This window comes from Oryza glaberrima, chromosome 3 (genome assembly GCF_000147395.1).
Source record: "Oryza glaberrima chromosome 3, OglaRS2, whole genome shotgun sequence".
In the NCBI taxonomy this organism is placed as follows: domain Eukaryota; kingdom Viridiplantae; phylum Streptophyta; class Magnoliopsida; order Poales; family Poaceae; genus Oryza; species Oryza glaberrima.
In genome coordinates this window covers 20,086,457-20,105,150 of record NC_068328.1, presented here as the reverse complement: position 1 = coordinate 20,105,150, position 18,694 = coordinate 20,086,457, and the positions used below count along the sequence as shown (strand labels likewise).

Sequence of the window (18,694 nt, the reverse complement as noted above, 5' to 3'; positions counted from 1 at the left end):
AGGTAGTGGTGTAAAATTGTTGGAGAATTTATGATTTGTATTATGTATTAATTTAATGGGGGTATATTCACCATCTCAAGTGAGAGGTGACTACACCTGCAAATGCACCTACTCCCTCCAGCCAAAAAAAAAAAAATTGGATCTCAAAATCCACCTTCATCCCTACGACCAAACAAAAAACTGCATCGCCATATTCACTTAACCAAATAAAAAACTAGATAACCATATCCAACAAAATATGGACCGACATATCTCATCCAACTTTGACTATGAACCTAACACACCCTTATAAAGTCCGTTACATCATATTGTATTTGCTTTTTTGACACATATAGAATCTACTATAAACTACTGAGTTTATCTAGTTTAACGATTTATTATTGATATTATCGTTTTCTATAATACTAGCCATATAGTCACGCTTTGCACAACTTTAGATGCCTGTCTTGAAAAAAAAACCTAGAGTCTAGAGATGGTTACAAGTTCCAACCAATGACCACTGTCATGACAAACTTTCATTTTTCGTTCAAAGCTAATCCATTAAAAACGCGTGCTCATGGAACCCACTATTTGGATCAGCATGCCAAGCGATTAAAAGCCATCAAAGCATACATACTGAAAAGTACTACCTCCTCCGTCAAAAAAGACTTCATTTTTCTACAAGAATTTGGACAAGTGGCTGCCATGAATCGGTTAGAAAAGTGAACTTGTTTTTAGGACAGATTTAGTAACAAATTTCAATTAAAGATATTTCGATTTCTTATTCTATTATGTTCATATATGTATTCCTCTATACATAAATAACAAATATCAATAGTATATAAAGCAATGCTGTTCCTCTTGACTCTTGTATTTGGAATGATTTTATAGAGACCATTTCCGCTTTCCATAATCCTGGGCAAGAATTTATAGAATTTATATGATATGGGTGAAATTGACCGTCTGCTCCTTCAGCTTACAAATTGTTTCTGGAGGAGGTTGGCGCAGAACTCCAAATCAAAGCGTACTTCTGGAGGGTCACCAATGCAATCGAACACAGCATCAGCTGTTGCAAAGTCCTCTTCTGCAGTGTATCTGCACAGCGCCCCCAAAAACATAATATCACGTACATTTCATTGGAACATGAGGTGAATAATTCTCACGTATTATTTATTTAGATTGAAAGATCAGAACAGAAGAAAGCAATGACGAATAACATAAAATAGAAACTTAACAGCAACATAATCTACCTATTTCAATAGCACATTCAGGGTTGTCCTACATATACAGTTATTAGCTAATGCATAATTGGTAATGGGGAGAATACCAAATTCTGGACCGATAGATGGCTGAAAGGCAAAACAACTGCAGAATTGGCCCCAAACCCCCAAATCTTTCTGGGAAGGCTCTCCGAAGGGCAAGGAAACATTGCACAGTGGCACAAGTCTTATTTACTTGGGTGGATGATACTAAAGGAGGTCTTACAACTCAGGCTTACAAAGTACCTAGCTAAGCGAAAGTGGAAAGGTAGTAACAAATGTTGCTTCTGTCATAAGGACGAAACCATTCAACATTTGTTCTTCCAATGTCATCTTACTCTCTTGGTTTGGTCTGTTATTCATATGGCCTATAACTTACGACCTCCTCAAAATGTGACTCATATGTTTGGGTGTTGGCTTACATGTTTCCTAAAGACATGAGAAATCTGGTTTTGATGGGTGCAACAGCTCTTTGTTGGTCCATTTGGCTAAGTAGAAATGGGGTAATTTTTGATAACAAGAGGGTGTCTTCTCCTTTGCAGGCTATTACTTTAGTCACCCGATGGCTTCGCACCTTGGCTATCCTCCACAAACCGGGTCTTCGGGATACTATTGTGGTGGTACCGCAATGTTTGGACCAGGTGGCACTGGAATTTTTTACCCAAGAGCATGGTTGGTGATCTAGTCTACGGATTGATAGCCACTAATATTTTTTTTTCGTGAGGGGGGTATACATAGGTCTTTCTTTGTGTGTGGCTGTGTGCATCTTATGCAGAGGCCGGGAGTGGGCTCAGTTGAAATGTATCATCTTGGTGTATTTGACTGAGTTTTAATAAAGCTTCCATTATCGAAAAAAAAAGGTTATTTGTGAATACCTTCGTATTTGGGACATGGTGGATGGGTTATCTCTACAAAATGATGTGCCGGACCAACAGAGATGGAAGTTATCAACTACAGGTTCCTACACATAGCAAGTCAGCCTAGAATGCTTACTTTCTTGGATCCATCAAGTTTGCCCCTTGGAGGTGTATTTGGATAAGTTGGGCTCCTCTACACTGCAAGTTTTTCCTATGGTTGGCCATAAACAATTGTTGTTGGACAGTGGACCGACTTGCCAAACATGGACTAGCACACCTGGCAACCTGTCCACTATGTGATCAAAAGGACGTAACCATCCATCCTTGTATCATGTGTCTTCTCTCGGCAAGTTCAGACCTTGATTTTCTTGAAGCTGGGAATGGCGGTTGCTGCCCCTCTGCCCCTCAACCTTCGGTAACTCGTTTTGCTAAATGGTGGTGGAAAGCTGTCAAGAATGTACCTAAGGAGCAGTAAAAGGGACTGAATTCATTGATCATCCTAGTTGCTTGGGAAATTTGGAAACACCGTACTGACTGCGTTTTCAACAGAGCAAATCCATACATCATGGAGGTGTTGTGGGCAGTATCAATAGAAGCTAGTTTGGTGCCTGACTGGAGCTCTTGTGTTCCAAGTTTTCCTTTGTAGGTCGCTAACCCAAGGGCACTAGGCTGCAGTAGAGTGGTTTTTGGTCGTGTGTCACCTTGCTGTTTGTGGATCTGTGAAGGGCTCGTGAGCCCTTGGTTGTATGGGTGGTTTATTTTCCTTCTTAATGAGATGAAGCACAGGTCTCATGCATTTTCAAAAAAAAAAGAAAAAGAAGAAGAATACTGTCACTATTGCTACAGCTAATGATAATCCAATCGGCTTCCACCCAGAAGAGATCAACAGATGCCTTTATTATGGAATACATGCAAAATTAGTGAAAGCGATTTGATGCAACTGAAATATTTCATGGAAAAAAAAATCTTACCCGCTTTTTGTTACGATACACTTCATACCAGCAGCTTTGGCTGCTGCAAGCCCTATAGTACTGTCTTCAACAACAACACAACTAAATATCCAAGAAAAAAGGTGTTAGTAAACTGAAAAACTATTAAACTGTTGATAAAAATGGTATTTATTACAAAATACATCATATGTCGACAAAGCTTTATTATATTTTTTTACTGGAAAAATAATCTAGAATTGCTTACTTATAAAAACATTTTTTTTTAAAAAAATGTAACTTAAAAAAAAATGTTAAAGGACGCACAATATTTCTTTTACATTTGAATGGATTAACAGTTATGAGAGTTGTCAAGCAGTAATTAACATCTAACCAAGCTAGTTCATTAATCAGTAGACTCTACAAATATTAATTACAAGTTTGTACTAACAGTCATTAAACATTTGTACTCAGAACAACAGAAAGAAACCCAGGCATTCCTTACCTAGATGGATCGACTCCAAGTGTGGTTGCTGCAAGTAAGTAGATTGCCTGCAAAGATAAAAAGAAACATACTCTCTCGTGAGAAATGAAATCCAGGAATCCAATTATAGCACAAGAAAAGTTAATTACTTCCTACATAAGCAAATATAACTTAATTTGGTTGAAAGAAGAGTTGATCTTCATAAAAAAACCATACTATTATTAAATAAATGTAAGGATCATTTTGAAGGAATCATCATCAATCCAGCAAACATCAAATTAAACTATCATGATTTCATTTGAGTGAACCAGCAACTTTCAAAGGAAGGCACTATCTGGGCCATATCATAATAAATAAATAATGGCCGCTCAGGAACAGCACTTGTACCACTGCTGCTGGCAAGTTCTCTTTATTTCTTTTCAGGGTTTGGTTGTAGTGTGCTTGCTTGGAACACCGTATTCTCTCAACACAACTAATTTGGAAATTGGAAGGCACAAAGTATCTAAGAGCTAATCATGTGGTTTCAGTGATGTAAAATAAAATTTTCCTTTTAAGATTGAGCATAGTGTGGTACAAGACATTACACATTTTCCCGTGGATACTGATGGAACACTAGTAGTTTAAACTATCATATTAGTTTATAATTCTATGCCCTATACACTTCGAAATAATTTTTCTTCCCATAAAGAACTAGATAGAATATTGTTTGATAGAATTAGTATTTATTGAATTAAAAAATAACTTACTGGATCAGGTTTTTTACGAGGAACCACATCTCCAGCAAATATGGTAATTTTTTCTGCACGATCAGGGCCCAGTAAACATGAAACTATTGCCGAAACCTGCATTCAGTCAAGCATAAATATGTGAGCTATCTGGCATACAAGTTCACAGCTACTATCAACATGTACTATGATTTAAAAAGTGTGAAAAATAGTACATATTAAGTTTTTATAAGAAACTATTGGAGTATTTCCTTATGAAAAAATCAGAAGAAAGATTTCATAAAAAATGAAAACAATAGTTATTACCAATCCTAACAATTAACTTCATAAAAGTACATTTAAGGTGGAAATATTGTGTTACTCACAGCTTTCTCATTTGAAGTACTGCATACTGCAACTTTCACTCCTTTTCCTAGGGCTTCATCTATTAACCTGTAAATTGTAATTAAAACATCTAGGTAACTTACCCCATACTAATTTACTTCAACATATTCCGAAGTTAGTAAATTCAACATTTCATAGTGGGATTGGATTGTTATGTCTTCCTAATGCATGTAGCGCAGACTTCCTCAACAGAAAGTAAAACAGTGAAGTTCATGATATTACTTCTGTAAAGCTTGTTTCAATTATCGTCATGATTTCATGTTATAATTGTAAGTACAAGAAGCAATATTAATTAAGATGCATTTAGTTTTCCAGCAAAGAAAAATAGCTTGGCTACAACTAGAATATAACTGCAGTTTATACATAGTTTGAGAAAGAGAAAAAGAATAATGAAATGTTGCAGAATGCAAATGAGAGTTAAAGATGAACAATTGCTAATGGCTATCCACAAGACATAATAACTGACTTGTATTAAAGTAGCAAAGCAGGATATCGAAGTGTTAGAACTTTTGAAGTGCATTAAGTTGCTAAAGTCCAAATTCATGTAAAATATATGACCTTTGAACACCTGGACGGAGGGGAAGCAACTTCTTCTCAATCAGAGCCATGAATAATTCTGTTTTCCTCTTGTGCAGCGAAGCAATAAACTCCTTTCTTTCGTCGTCAGTCTTTGGTGCTTTAGCTGGCCACCCCATTTTGCTGAAATACGCTGTCATCCTGAAATAGGTGCTAGAGTTAAATTCAACCAGAAAATTCAATTTTATTTACAGGAAAACATAAAAGGAACCAACATAAAACTATAAATCATTGTTCTTAGTGTAGCTCTTTTAGTATCACCATTGCCAAAAAGCATGTTCTAACATCTGACACTAATGGACAATTAAATCATTAAGTTCCAATGCTAAATAATCAGCTCTACACTGCTGATGATTAGGTCCTTAGTTTCAATTGGATAAGCAAAATTCAATTTGATGATCCTTCACCCTGGACATCTGGATATTGCTCTTGGCGATAATTAGATTGTTTGAATTTTCTTTAGGTAATAACTATTAGTTTCCGTGAAAAAGCATACACTTATGATGCCTTTATACACAAACGGAACAGTCCATGTTGTTCTTTGTGTTAGAACAAACAAATGGTTTGATGTCCCTGCCCCAGAGACAATATTTGTTAACCTTTCATATCAACATAAGCCAATAGACTTAGCAAAGGACAGTGAAGTTCTTGCACTGATTACCGAAGTTTAATATCCTTAGTAAATGCCAGTGGTAAAATGCATTTTAATGTTTCCCCTACCAGTCAAGATAATAGTCAGAATCAATAATAAATTGCAAATCTGTTATGTGAACAATTAGTGGAAAGCGTAAACTGTTTAGATGTATACAACATAATTAAGGAGATGGATTGCAAAATCTTAATTTTTTTCTTGTGCATTTAACACTATTGTTTTATCATTTATGTGTTCACAGTAGTGACTAAGTGTAAATATGTAAATTGACACAGTAACGGAGCAGCATATTTTTTTTCTTACAGTTTCAGGTTGATAACTACAGATTTCATACAGAACTAGCTGAATGCCCATGCGTTGCAACGGGAATTAAAAAAAGACTTTAAAACCTCAAACATTAAAATAAAATTATATCCACTGTAAATAATTCAATCATATTTTTCATCATTTTGTATCTCACTTTAAAATAAATTTTCCTTGTTTGATGGCTTCTGGTTGGGGGATGGGATAAAAGTCCACCTATCTCACTATTTGGGGGACCCACATGGTAGTGGTGGTGGGTGGTGGCAGATTCACCACTCACCACCACTATTGGGGTCTTTTAAAGGAGTATAGATATAACCTATATGGGCACAAACTACATTTTCAAAACATGTTTCGAGGAAACGCCTGTTTGTATTGAAGAATGCAAATGAATGGCTAGGATTTTGGCAGGCCAACAAATGAAAGAAAGCAGCAAAGTGTTGATTAACCTTTCCTTTCCGCCACCTATCTTGAGCAATTCTCCATATAGCTCAACATCCCAGCTAACACCTAATTCCCTCTGTAAACAACAAAACACGCAGTTTGATATTTCAGTCAGTAGGTACCCTTTAAATGATATAAAATCATATGTATTACAGTTGACAGTTGTTTTTCATCCACGGTTCATCATAAAGAAGAAAAAAAAGGTTTAATAACTGCCTATTGTTTTTTGTGTTAACGCAATAGTTGCAGTTGAAAAGTGTATTACAGTTTTCTATTGTAAGTACAGGTATCCCAGGTCGCTCTTTCATTTCCACCTAAGGAAGATTAACAACGGTTTGAACTAGGTGTCCAGGTGGAAGAAATTACAATGTACCTTCTTCAACACAGCCCGTTTTCACTGGATATGCTCCATAGTTGATGGCCACACTAACCAACCTATTTCTACCAATATATCAGGTAAATCACACTTGTGGTGAAGAAGCCGCTCACTGCAGCTATGGCAAGGTTTGGTGAGACTGAGTATTTCGGAAGTGTGATAGAAAAATGGGGTTACTTAGCGACAGAGATGGCCAATGAAATAAACAGAACAATTGAACATAGTTGACTTTATTTAGTAAAATATGGTAATCGGATAAACAACAGGGAAAAGTTTGTGTCGATGTCCCCTCATTTCTTGAATGTATATTAATATGTGATATATCACTATACAAACATGAAAATCAAATTCAACTTTTACAAGTTGTAACATATATAACTGTGAATCCACGTATAATAGTTTCAGCTTGATTTTTCCTTTTTGTTACAACTTGTAGAAGTAGAATTTCTCAATTTTAAAATTGATCACTACTTATCGAGAGATAAAAATCATTCTCCCAAAGAACCCCTAAATGTATATTGCGCTGCAGGTAAGCAAACAGCCCCTAAATGTAAATTGCAGTGCAGTTAGGCAATCAATGAATTTGAATTAGGCATTCCAATGATCCGAGTTGTAGTAATATTACTAGTACTAGGTGATCATCTACTCAACATTTTCACATGATTTAGGTTCGTTACTCCGCAGAAACAAATTAATCCGTGAACAACAAGACGTCGATTCCAGTAATTACCAAACATAAGCGACACCAACACTTTAGACCTGCGGAGCAATCGCCAAACGCGTCATCAAACCAAAATTAGCGAGACCGGGGCTGAAGGAACCGGACCTCGGCAAACGTCTCGTTGAAGGAAATGCGGTGGCCGTCCTTCTCCGTGTCCACCAGCACGCCGTCGCAGTCGAACAGCAGCGCCGCCGGGAGGGACGCGGCCGGCGCTCCCCCCGCGGACGCGCGGACGGCCTCCGCTCCCCGCCTCCTGCCCCCGACGGAGAGGCAGGCGGCAGGAGAACGCGCCGTCGTCGTCCTGCTCGCGGCGGCTACCCTCGTGGGAAGGCGCTGGCCGGCGGGCCGGCCCGCGACGGGGCGGGCGGTGGAGAAGGTCCCCGCGGGGAGCAGCGCGGACGATGATGCGGCGGCGGGGGCCATGGCGAAATGGCGAGCTGAACTGGCGAAGGAAAACGAACGTTTGGGCCGCAACGCCGAAGGTTGGTTTTGGCACTTGGCAGGGCAGGGTGGGCCGCCTGTGGTCCATGTGGAAGTGTGGATAGCGCGCCTTGTGGTCGCTACGCCTTACGCGACGATTTCGTTTCATACGTCCACCACCCATATGCCTCTCTTCCGTCGTCTCTTCCTCGGCTTTACCGTCTTTCCATCTCTTTCGTTCTTTATCTTTTCTTTTTCCTTTTTTTAGAGAGAGAGGTGCCATTTTACCAGTAGTACATACGACGTACAGGTATCTTTCGGTGGTTGGCAACTGGCATCTGTTTGAGGACAAAGTTGTTTCACGGTAAATTCTCTGTAAATATATATGTTTTGTTTGTATGGATTTGATACATCCTTTTGTTTTCTAAGGCTACTGACCTTATGGTGACGTTCTAAAGGGATCGAAAATCCTGATTAGCCACACGTAAAATGATAAACATAATTATAATTAGCATATGATTAGTCATGTATTAATTATTGAAAAAAATTAAAAATAAATTTATTTGATTTTTAAAGTAATTTATATATATAGTTTTTAGCAAAATGAGCTGATTTTCAGTTTGAAAAACGTACTAACGGAAATGGAAATTGAGGAAAATTGAGGAGTAGTCAAGCCTATCCCCACTTTAATACACGTCCAAGTCAATTTCGATCACCGGAAAATAAATGATAATCTCTTAAAAGGTGTTGTTTTGTGAATATTTTTATAGACTTAATCCATGTTTCTTTTTGTTTGGAGTAGTCAATGCTTTACCTTGTCAATCTGTATAGGAATTTTTTTTCAATTTCATTTCTTTCCTTTTTCCCTTTTTAGTTTTGTATTCCTGGTTGATATATATCTCTTATTATAAAGTTGAAGATGTTTTTACTGGTAGTTTGGTACGTCATCCATGTATGAGTGCGAAAGGAAAGGGGCCGCCATTCTCTTTCTTTCCTCAATCGTTCCGATCATTTCTCCGTATTTGAGTCGATTTTTAAGTTTGTTCGCTTTGGGAAATATAAAAGGAGATGTATAAGAAATCTCTTTTAAAAAACTCGCATGTTAACTTGAGACGATCGGACTCCTAACTGCAACTCATGATTTTCTAAAAAAAATATAGACATATATCCAAGCGAATTTCCACAGTGAATTTCACCTTAACTAAACCGTATAATAATAATAATAATAATAAGATTAAAATAGTCTTCACCCATTGCAACGCACGGGCATTTTTTTTTCTAGTGTGTATATATAGAGGGGGGGGGCTAGATTTTTTTCATAAATCAATGAAATGTTTTGTTATTTAAAAGTAGAGAAAAATCCAAAAAATATCATTGACAAGCGCTCTATTCCAAGAAATAACATCGCCAAGTGTGAGTTCCATATAATGTCATTGTATAATCTATTTATCCTAGAAATGCCATCGTTGTTAGGGTTCCATCAGTAACCTTAACGATGATGGTATTTCTAGAACAACATCGCTTGTACGATGTCATTTTATGGAACTCGCGCTCGTCGATGATATTTCTTGGAATTTGGTGTTTGTCAATGGTATTTCTTAAATTTTCTCTTAAAAGCACACACATGTGTTTTAGCATGGTGCTTATCTCTATCCTCACAAGGGGTGTTCTGTTCCCCTTAGATAGACATGGAGAGCCAAATTTTAAGGGATCTGGCTTACCAAACTTAACTGAATCGTTTGTTATCTCTCTCCACATGTTACCTGGGATAGATAGAATTATATCTTACCACTTATCTTCCCATATCTGGAGTTACAAGTTGGTTGTGTACAACCGACAACAAGGGTCCACTACCTGGTTTACCTCCTGTTGGCCCATATTGCAAGGCCCATTATGATGATACTGGGTCCTATGTAATCCACAGTAGCCCCCGAGCCCTTTGCCTTGAGATGTCTTGAACCCTAGGTTATGCCAAATGGTTACCCATAGAAGCCCTCTAAAAATATTAGAAAAGTAGAACTGTTCTCCTCTCATTCTCTTTTAATTAAACCAAACTAATAGCACATGCACTTCATAATCTCTTTTAGTGGTTCTCATTCAAAATTTACTCCAGTGTTATTAGTACTGTACATCTATTACTGTACTAATGGCTCATTTACCAGCAAAAGTTTTACAACATTGTTTTATTTAATCTTGCTGCAATGAAATAAATTTAGCATGTTGATTTTATAACTTTCTTTTATTTCTTTTGGAACCTGTTGTTCAAAAGTGCAAAATTTGTGATCTTGTTTCCAACTGTTTCAACTTATTTTGCAAACTTGGTTTACTTTACTTACCTTTTACCTTGATTTTCTAACTTTATTCAAATCCAAAAACTTGTGCTATTAATTGGATAAATGTCTTAACTCCCTCCTTTCACTTGTCTTTAGATGCCGCGCTTCAAGCCTGAGTACTTGTTTGGTGTTGAGGGATTTGTCCAGGAGTTGCGTACGATGTCCTTTGCCATAGGATTTGGGACTGCCCCTTTGTATGCCCAGATTCCTCATGATCGTGACGAAGAGAAGTGCCGAGTCAAAGTCACCTTGAACAGTAATAGTGAAGATATCCCATCAGTGATGTTCGAAGCTGGAGGAGGAAACTACATTCATGCATGTCAAGAGGTGGCAAGGATCGCTATAGGAGAGCTCCGCGATCGCCAAGTGATCAGTTGGCCGACACTGAGTATCGCTACCATCCTCGTCAACCCCAGAGAAGTGACCGTGGCAGCTACCTTGAGACTGAGGGGATTGAGAATGATGCTACCACAAGGCATTTGGTTGAGATGCTGTGGGCTATGGATGAGACCCGCACGGAATTGTGTTAGCAGCTCAAGATTTGCAAGCTAGAAGACAAGGTGGATCGTTTGGAGAAGGAACTAGCCGCATTGAAGAGAGAAGCACCGCCGCAGAAGGCCAGGGTTCATCTTACCGCAAGGAAGAGAGCTCTATTCGTCCCTCGCTACCAATTGGCGCCAAAGGTCCGTGTGGTGGAGAAAGAAGTCACCCCAGCCCTAGCGGATACTCCGGTCGTCAATGTAAGTGATGATGGTGAAGAAGAATCCAAGCGCACCCATTCCAAGATCGAGTGGGGAGCAACTCAAGATGATGGAGACGAACCGAACGAGCCTTCAATCAACTCCGATGCCCGGAAGACCTAGAGTTCCTTGTCAAGCCATTGTCTTAGATCGTTGTGTTAGTTTGCTTGTTTTAAGTTTGGTTGTGTGTGTGGGTCCTGCATGTGGTTTACATCAATGATGGGATGTAAGTGCATGCGTTTGTTTGCTTTCGAGTGTTAGGTAGTTGGTGAGTTTAGTGGTGTGGGAGTCTTCAGTTTTGTAATAATGAAACTCAGTTAAGATCAATAAAAGTTAAGTTAGTGGAAAAATTAATTCTCTGTCCTAAGTAGTTTTCCCCGGTTTCTCTTCTTGTGCTCCTGCCCATGCCAGATGGTGCAAACTCGCAGCAACGGGAATGGCCCCAACATCAACAATAACAACAACAATGGAGAGAATCCCACACTTGCCCAAGTCCTAGCTCAACAGGCACAGCTTATGAACATGATGATGCAGCAACTTCAGAACCAGCAGAACCAGGGAAATAACCATGCACCTCCCCAGAACAAGTTAGCAGAATTTCTTCGTGTGAGGCCGCCCATTTTCTCTAGCACCACTAATCCTGTTGAAGCTGGTGATTGGCTGCATGCCATAGAGAAGAAGTTGGATTTGCTTCAGTGCACTGATCAGGAGAAGGTCTCATTTGCATCACACCAACTACATGGCCCTGCCTCTGAGTGGTGGGATCATTTCCGCCTTAACAGGACTACTGCTGAACCTATCACTTGGCTTGAATTCACCGCTGCTTTCCAGAAGACGCATATACCATCGGAAGTGGTGTCTCTCAAGAAGAAGGAATTCAGGTCGCTCACCCAGGGATCTCGCACGGTCACCGAGTATCTGCACGAGTTCAATCGTCTGGCTCGTTATGCTCCAGAAGATGTGCGCACTGATGAAGAGCGCCAAGAGAGGTTCTTGGAAGGACTTAATGATGAGCTTTCTTACCCACTCATGGCTGGGGATTATCATGATTTCCAGAAGTTAGTGGATAAGGCTATTCGCCAGGAGGACAAGTACAACCGCATGGAGCAGAAGAAACGCCGGATTGCTCACTTCAAGGCATAACAGGGGAATAGTCAGAGGCCGCGTCTTACTTTAGGACCCCAGTCCATGCCACAGGAAGGTTCTTCGTCTGTTGTTCGTCCGCAGCGTCAGTTCTTCAACAACAATGCTGGCAACAACATCCGCAATCAAGCTCCACGCTCTGTTGCAGCTCCAACACAGCAACAGCCTGCCAAGAGGGAGCAAGGCAGCAAGCCCGGGGTGTGCTTCAACTGTGGTGAACCAGGCCATTACTCTGACAAGTGTCCGAAGCCCCGACGTGTGAAGGTTGTCCCTGCCCAGAGTAACTCTACCGCACCTACATCAAAGGCTCGTGTCAATCATGTTGCTGTTGCAGAAGCTCAAGGTGCTCCAGATGTGATTTTGGGTACGTTCCTTGTTAACTCAATTCCTGCAACAGTGCTTTTCGATTCTGGTGCCACACATTCATTTTTATCTATGAGTTTTGCGGGAAATCATGGGATGGAAGTAGAAGATCTTAGACGTCCTTTGATGGTTAGTACCCCGAGTAATCAAGCACTCTCTTTGCAACGTAGCCCCTCTGTCAGAATAGAAATTCAAGGAGTACCATTTCTAGCCAATCTTATCCTGTTAGAATCCAAAGACCTTGATGTCATCCTAGGGATGGACTGGTTAGCCAGATATAAAGGTGTGATAGACTGTGCCAACCGAAAAGTAACTCTCACCAGCAATGATGGTCGAGTTGTAATTGTTCATGCATTGTCTTCTGAGTCTTTAAGGTCAAGTCTGAGCCAAATGACTTTGGAAGAGATTCCTATAGTCCGAGAGTACCCCGATGTGTTCCCAGACGATTTACCTGGTATGCCGCCTAAAAGGGATATAGAGTTCAGAATAGATTTGGTACCAGGAACCACTCCGATCCATAAGCGACCATATAGAATGGCGGCCAATGAGTTGGCAGAAGTCAAAAGGCAAGTCGACGATTTGCTTCAAAAGGGATACATCAGACCGAGTTCATCTCCATGGGGAGCTCCAGTTATTTTTGTGGAAAAGAAAGATCATACCTAGAGGAGTGTGTGGACTATCGTGCACTAAATGATGTGACTATCAAGAATAAGTACCCGCTGCCCAGAATTGATGATTTGTTTGATCAGCTTAAAGGTGCCACCGTTTTCTCCAAGATAGATCTTCGATCAGGGTATCACCAGTTGAGGATTAAAGAAGAAGATATACCTAAGACGGCTTTTACCACTAGGTATGGGTTGTTCGAATGTACTATCATGTCTTTTGGACTTACCAATGCCCCCGCTTTCTTCATGAACTTGATGAATAAGGTGTTTATGGAATACGTAGACAAGTTCGTGGTGGTCTTTATTGACTGCCGAACCAAAGAAGAGCATGAAGAATATCTTCACCTTGCACTAGAGAAGCTACGAGAACATCAACTGTATGCCAAGTTTAGCAAGTATGAATTTTGGTTGTCTGAAGTGAAGTTCCTTGGTCATGTCATCTCAGCCGGAGGAGTTGCCGTTGATCCTAGTAATGTGGAATCCGTAACCAACTGGAAACAACCAAAGACAGTTTCAGAGATTCGCAGTTTCCTAGGTCTTGCAGGTTATTACCGGAGGTTTATAGAGAATTTCTCCAAGATTGCTAAGCCCATGACACGGCTGCTTCAGAAAGATGTGAAGTACAAGTGGTCAGAGGAATGTGAGCAGAGTTTTCAAGAGTTGAAAAGTCGCTTAATATCAGCACCCATTTTGATTTTGCCTGATCCAAAGAAGGGTTTCCAAGTGTATTGCGATGCATCTAAGCTTGGCTTAGGTTGTGTTCTGATGCAAGATGGGAAGGTGGTTGCCTATGCATCTCGTCAGTTACGTCCGCATGAGAAGAACTACCCTATTCATGATCTTGAGTTAGCTGCAGTGGTTCATGCGTTGAAGATATGGCGTCATTATCTTTTCGGTACTCGTACAGAGGTGTACACCAATCACAAGAGTTTAAAGTATATCTTTACTCAGCCGGATCTGAACATGAGACAACGGAGATGGTTGGAATTAATTAAGGATTATGACATGGGAATTCATTATCACCCGGGAAAGGTTAATGTTGTAGCAGACGCTCTTAGCAGGAAAGGCTATTGCAATGCTACGGAAGGACGACAGTTGCCATTGGAGTTATGCAAGGAATTTGAAAGATTAAATTTGGGAATTGTCAGTAGAGGTTTCGTTGCAGCCTTAGAAGCAAAGCCCACGCTAATCGATCAGGTTAGAGAAGCCCAAATTAATGATCCTGATATCCAAGAAATCAAGAAGAATATGAGAAGAGGAAAAGCTATTGGTTTCTTGGAAGATGAGCAAGGAACTGTATGGTTGGGCGAGAGGATCTGTGACCCCGACAACAAAGATTTAAAAGATACAATTCTGAAAGAAGTTCATGATACTTTATACTCCATTCACCCTGGTAGTACCAAGATGTACCAGGATCTCAAGGAAAGATTTTGGTGGGCAAGTATGAAGCGTGAAATCGCAGAATACGTAGCAGTATGTGATGTTTGTCAGCGAGTCAAGGCAGAACATCAGAAACCCGCAGGTTTGCTGCAGCCTTTGAAGATACCAGAATGGAAGTGGGAGGAAATCGGTATGGATTTCATCACTGGTCTACCCAGAACGTCATCAGGACATGACTCTATTTGGGTAATAGTCGACAGACTTACCAAAGTGGCTCATTTCATCCCAGTAAAGACAACATATTCCGAAAGTCGGTTGGCGGAATTGTATATGGCAAGGATTGTGTGTTTGCATGGCGTCCCTAAGAAAATAGTGTCTGATCGAGGTAGTCAGTTTACTTCAAAATTTTGGAAGAAGCTTCAGGAAGAGCTGGGTTCTAAGCTAAACTTTAGTACTGCTTATCATCCGCAGACAGACGGACAAACCGAAAGGGTAAATCAGATTTTGGAAGACATGTTGAGAGCTTGTGCTTTAGACTTCAGTGGAAGTTGGGATAAGAATCTACCTTATGCGGAATTCTCGTACAATAACAGTTATCAAGCTAGTCTCCAAATGGCTCCTTACGAAGCACTGTATGGTCGGAAGTGCCGCACTCCGCTTTTGTGGGATCAAACGGGAGAACGTCAGGTTTTTGGGACTGATATCCTGAGGGAAGCAGAAGAAAAGGTGAAAATCATTCAAGGAAGATTGCGTGTGGCCCAGTCTCGTCATAAGAGTTATGCCGACAATCGTCGTAGAGATCTAAGTTTTGACGAAGGAGATTATGTGTACCTTCGTGTCACGCCTCTTCGAGGAGTTCATCGCTTCCACACCAAAGGAAAATTGACACCGCGTTTTGTGGGACCTTACAAGATTGTCAGTAGAAGAGGAGAGGTCGCTTATCAGTTGGAGTTACCTCAATCTTTGGCAGGAGTCCATAATGTGTTCCATGTGTCGCAATTGAAAAAGTGTTTAAGCGTACCTACCGAAGAAGCTAATCTTGAACAGATAGAAGTCTAAGAGGATCTGACCTATGTTGAGAAACCAATCCGTATCTTGGAAACAGATGAGAGAAGAACCAGAAATCGAGTTATCCGTTTTTGTAAAGTTCAATGGAGTAATCACTCGGAAGAAGAATCAACTTGGGAACGAGAAGATGAATTGAAGTCAGCTCATCCGCATCTGTTCGCCAGTTCTTCCGAATCTCGAGGACGAGATTCTGTCTAAGGGGGGTAGGTTTGTCACACCCTAAAAATCCTAAATATGTAAATTGTTGTTTAATTGGAATTATTAGAATTGATTTTAAAAGCCTTGAAAAGAAGATCTAATTTTAAATAATAAATTCCAATATAAAATGGGGCTAGATAAAATTTCATTAAATACTTTGCTTGATTCTATAATTCCTAGATTTTTCTAGGATTTATTTGAGCCAAGGAAGTATTTTTAATAAATGGAATTGCATTTCATGAATAATTTAAATGGAAAAAGGTTTTTAAAAGTCTCTTTTGGCTTTGGGCCGAAAGTCGGCCCAAAACCTTTTCTCTCTCTCTCCCTGGCCCAAGCCGGCCCAGTCTGCCCGCAGCCGCCGCGTGCGCGCGCTCGCTGCCGCTGACAGGTGGGGCCCACCTGTTAGGCCTGTCGTCTACCTCCGGCCGGCCGCCGCCCGAACCCTAGCGCCGCGCCGCCGCCGTCTCCTTCCAAATCCGGCCGCCCCTTTCCGTTTCCGGTGAAATCAATAGAGGGGAAATGATCCCCGGGATCCTCTCTATCTTTTCTCTTATGGAATCGTCGGCTAATTTCGTTTGGAAATCCGTGGATTCGATCTCGAATCGGATTCATCTCTCTCCCCGAACCCTAGACCTTCCTTCGCGTCGCCGGTCGCCGTGGGCCTTCGCCGCCGTGTCCTAGCCGCTATAAAAGGACCCCCAAGCCCGCCGCTACCCGTCGCCACCCTTGCCTTTGTCTCTCTCGTCCGTAACGCCCTAGCCCCGTGAGACCTCGCGCCGCCGTCGTCGCCGCCGCTCCAGCCGTGCACTGCCGTCACTCCAGTCGTCGCCGTCGCTCGGGGAAGTCACCATCGTGGTCGCCGTCTTGTCGCCGTCCTCATCTGCCCCTTCGCCTGTCGCTGTCAACCGCCGGAACACCGTCGCCATCGTCAAGCCGAAGGTCACCGCCGCTTTTTCCTCGACGTCGTCGCTGTCCGTTGATCTTCCGCCGTTGTTTTGGTCACCGGTGAGTTCGCCGCGTTGCCCTCTTTGTGTTGGTGTCCTCCGTTCGCGTCGTCGCGCCATCGTTCGTCGGCGAGCATGCCGCCCGAGCCGCCGCCGGTGGTGACGTCACCGCTGACGTCATCGTCGTCGTCTCTCGTGGCCCGGTCGTGGACCGATGGATCTTGGCCGTCCGTTTTGGATGGATGGATCTCGGCCGTTTGTTTCCGTGAGCCGCCGCCGTGCACCCGGTCCACCGCGAACCCTAGCCGCTGACGCAATAATTCCCTTTTTCTTTTCAAAAATAATTCATTATTGCGTCATAATTCAATTAAAATCCATATAAGTGTTTTAATCCGATTTAATCTTTAAAAATTCATAACTAATTCATCTTAGCTCGGATTTAGTTGGTTCAAGTCTCTAAATTTTTCTAAAATTGAGATCTACATGTTAAAAATATCCACATGTACGGTTCATGCTTGTTTATGTGCTGTTTTGGTGTTTTTGCTCCTTTCTGTTTAGATTCCGACGTTTCCGGAGAGTTCGTTTTCGCAGGAGAAGAATTTGAAGAGTTCCAGGGCCAGCAAGGCAAGTCACACAGATCCCAAACAACCCTTTGAGCATGTTGATCCCGTTTAAAGCTATTGTTTCTATTCAACTATTGCATTTATTTTCGAATGTCATTGGGTGGAATTAACCTATTGATTGTTATAGCCCTTTTGTTCTTGATTACTTTATTCCTTGATACCTTGGGTTATTGTAACTTGACTAGTTGAGCTTTATATATTAGTTCAGCTAGATAATAGATACGATTGCTTAGCCATGCTTAGAAACTTTAGCACACTATTGGCATAACTTATGACTCACTATTATTTAATGATGGCTTAATGATAGCTCATGATGGTTAATCATGATTAGTTAATTAATTAATTTGCCAACTAAAACCTGATAATGGTGGGTTGTGAGCACATGGTTTTGATGGTCGTGCTCATGACAATTAAGGACCGGTTCACGAGTTTCGGTTGTGAAACATTAACCATGTCAACCACAAGCCAGCGTGGGCAACGGCTTTACCTTTTGTATAGCATGGTTCATTGCGGGGCACCAGACTGAGAAGTGGCGGAGATAAGCTCACGGGGGTCGCTGGGGAGTCCATGCCTTGTTTATAAGGGGGTGATTATGATCCAGGAATGGTGCGCTGTGGTGGATTGTGTTGTGCGAGGGGTACTGTCACAGCTCCTTTCCGAGGTACCGTGGTGGTATTAAGGCACATGGTGACATGTTGTGGGGCTGTGTCTTGTGGGTACAGTGGTACACCTCTGGCTAGAGTAAAACTATTCGAATAGCCGTGCCCGTGGTTATGGGCGGGTCTAACAATGTCTTTCGTGATTAGTTTCACACTTCTCACCATAATAAAAGATGCTGAAACTGGTAGTAATTTGATTAGCTCTTGGTTTGAAATGGTATATTCCTGGTTTGGAGATAGAACTGTGCAGCCGGGATGGTTGTTCAGAATGGTTGGGCCTATGCAACAGGGTATGTTATATAGCGTTGGATTAATATTGTTTAATTATTACTTAACTGTTTTATTAAATTCTGAAATGTTTATTAAATGCTGTTTATGCAAATGAAACCCTACTATGCCATCCTTTGTTATCCTGCGCACTTGCATATTTGCTGCGTGGCTTGCTGAGTATGTCATATACTCACCTTGCAAT

The 18,694-nt window shown here is 41.1% G+C and overlaps 1 protein-coding gene across 1 annotated transcript; it reads right to left on the bottom strand.

Annotated features, from left to right (window-relative positions):
• Positions 1–723: 723 nt before the first annotated feature.
• LOC127766221 (CBBY-like protein) lies at positions 724–8,173 on the bottom strand. The gene is made up of 8 exons (XM_052291304.1): positions 7,792–8,173; positions 6,595–6,665; positions 5,173–5,331; positions 4,596–4,662; positions 4,252–4,347; positions 3,527–3,573; positions 3,067–3,147; positions 724–1,074 (listed from the first exon to the last, which is right to left on the bottom strand). Exons 1-8 carry the CDS (start codon positions 8,107–8,109, stop codon positions 951–953), a joined length of 963 nt encoding a protein of 320 aa, XP_052147264.1. The 5' UTR covers positions 8,110–8,173; the 3' UTR covers positions 724–950.
• Between the last annotated feature and the right edge of the window lie 10,521 nt (positions 8,174–18,694).

Bases quoted from the DNA above. Each gene is read 5' to 3' on its own strand.
- LOC127766221 (XM_052291304.1), bottom strand. From the start codon at position 8,109: ATGGCCCCCGCCGCCGCATCATCGTCCGCGCTGCTCCCCGCGGGGACC. The intron at 6,666-7,791 runs GTCCGGTTCCTT...TGTTGTTTACAG, and splicing joins TCAACGAGACGTTTGCCGAG to AGGGAATTAGGTGTTAGCTG. The intron at 3,148-3,526 runs GTAAGGAATGCC...TTGGATATTTAG, and splicing joins CTTGGAGTCGATCCATCTAG to TTGTGTTGTTGTTGAAGACA.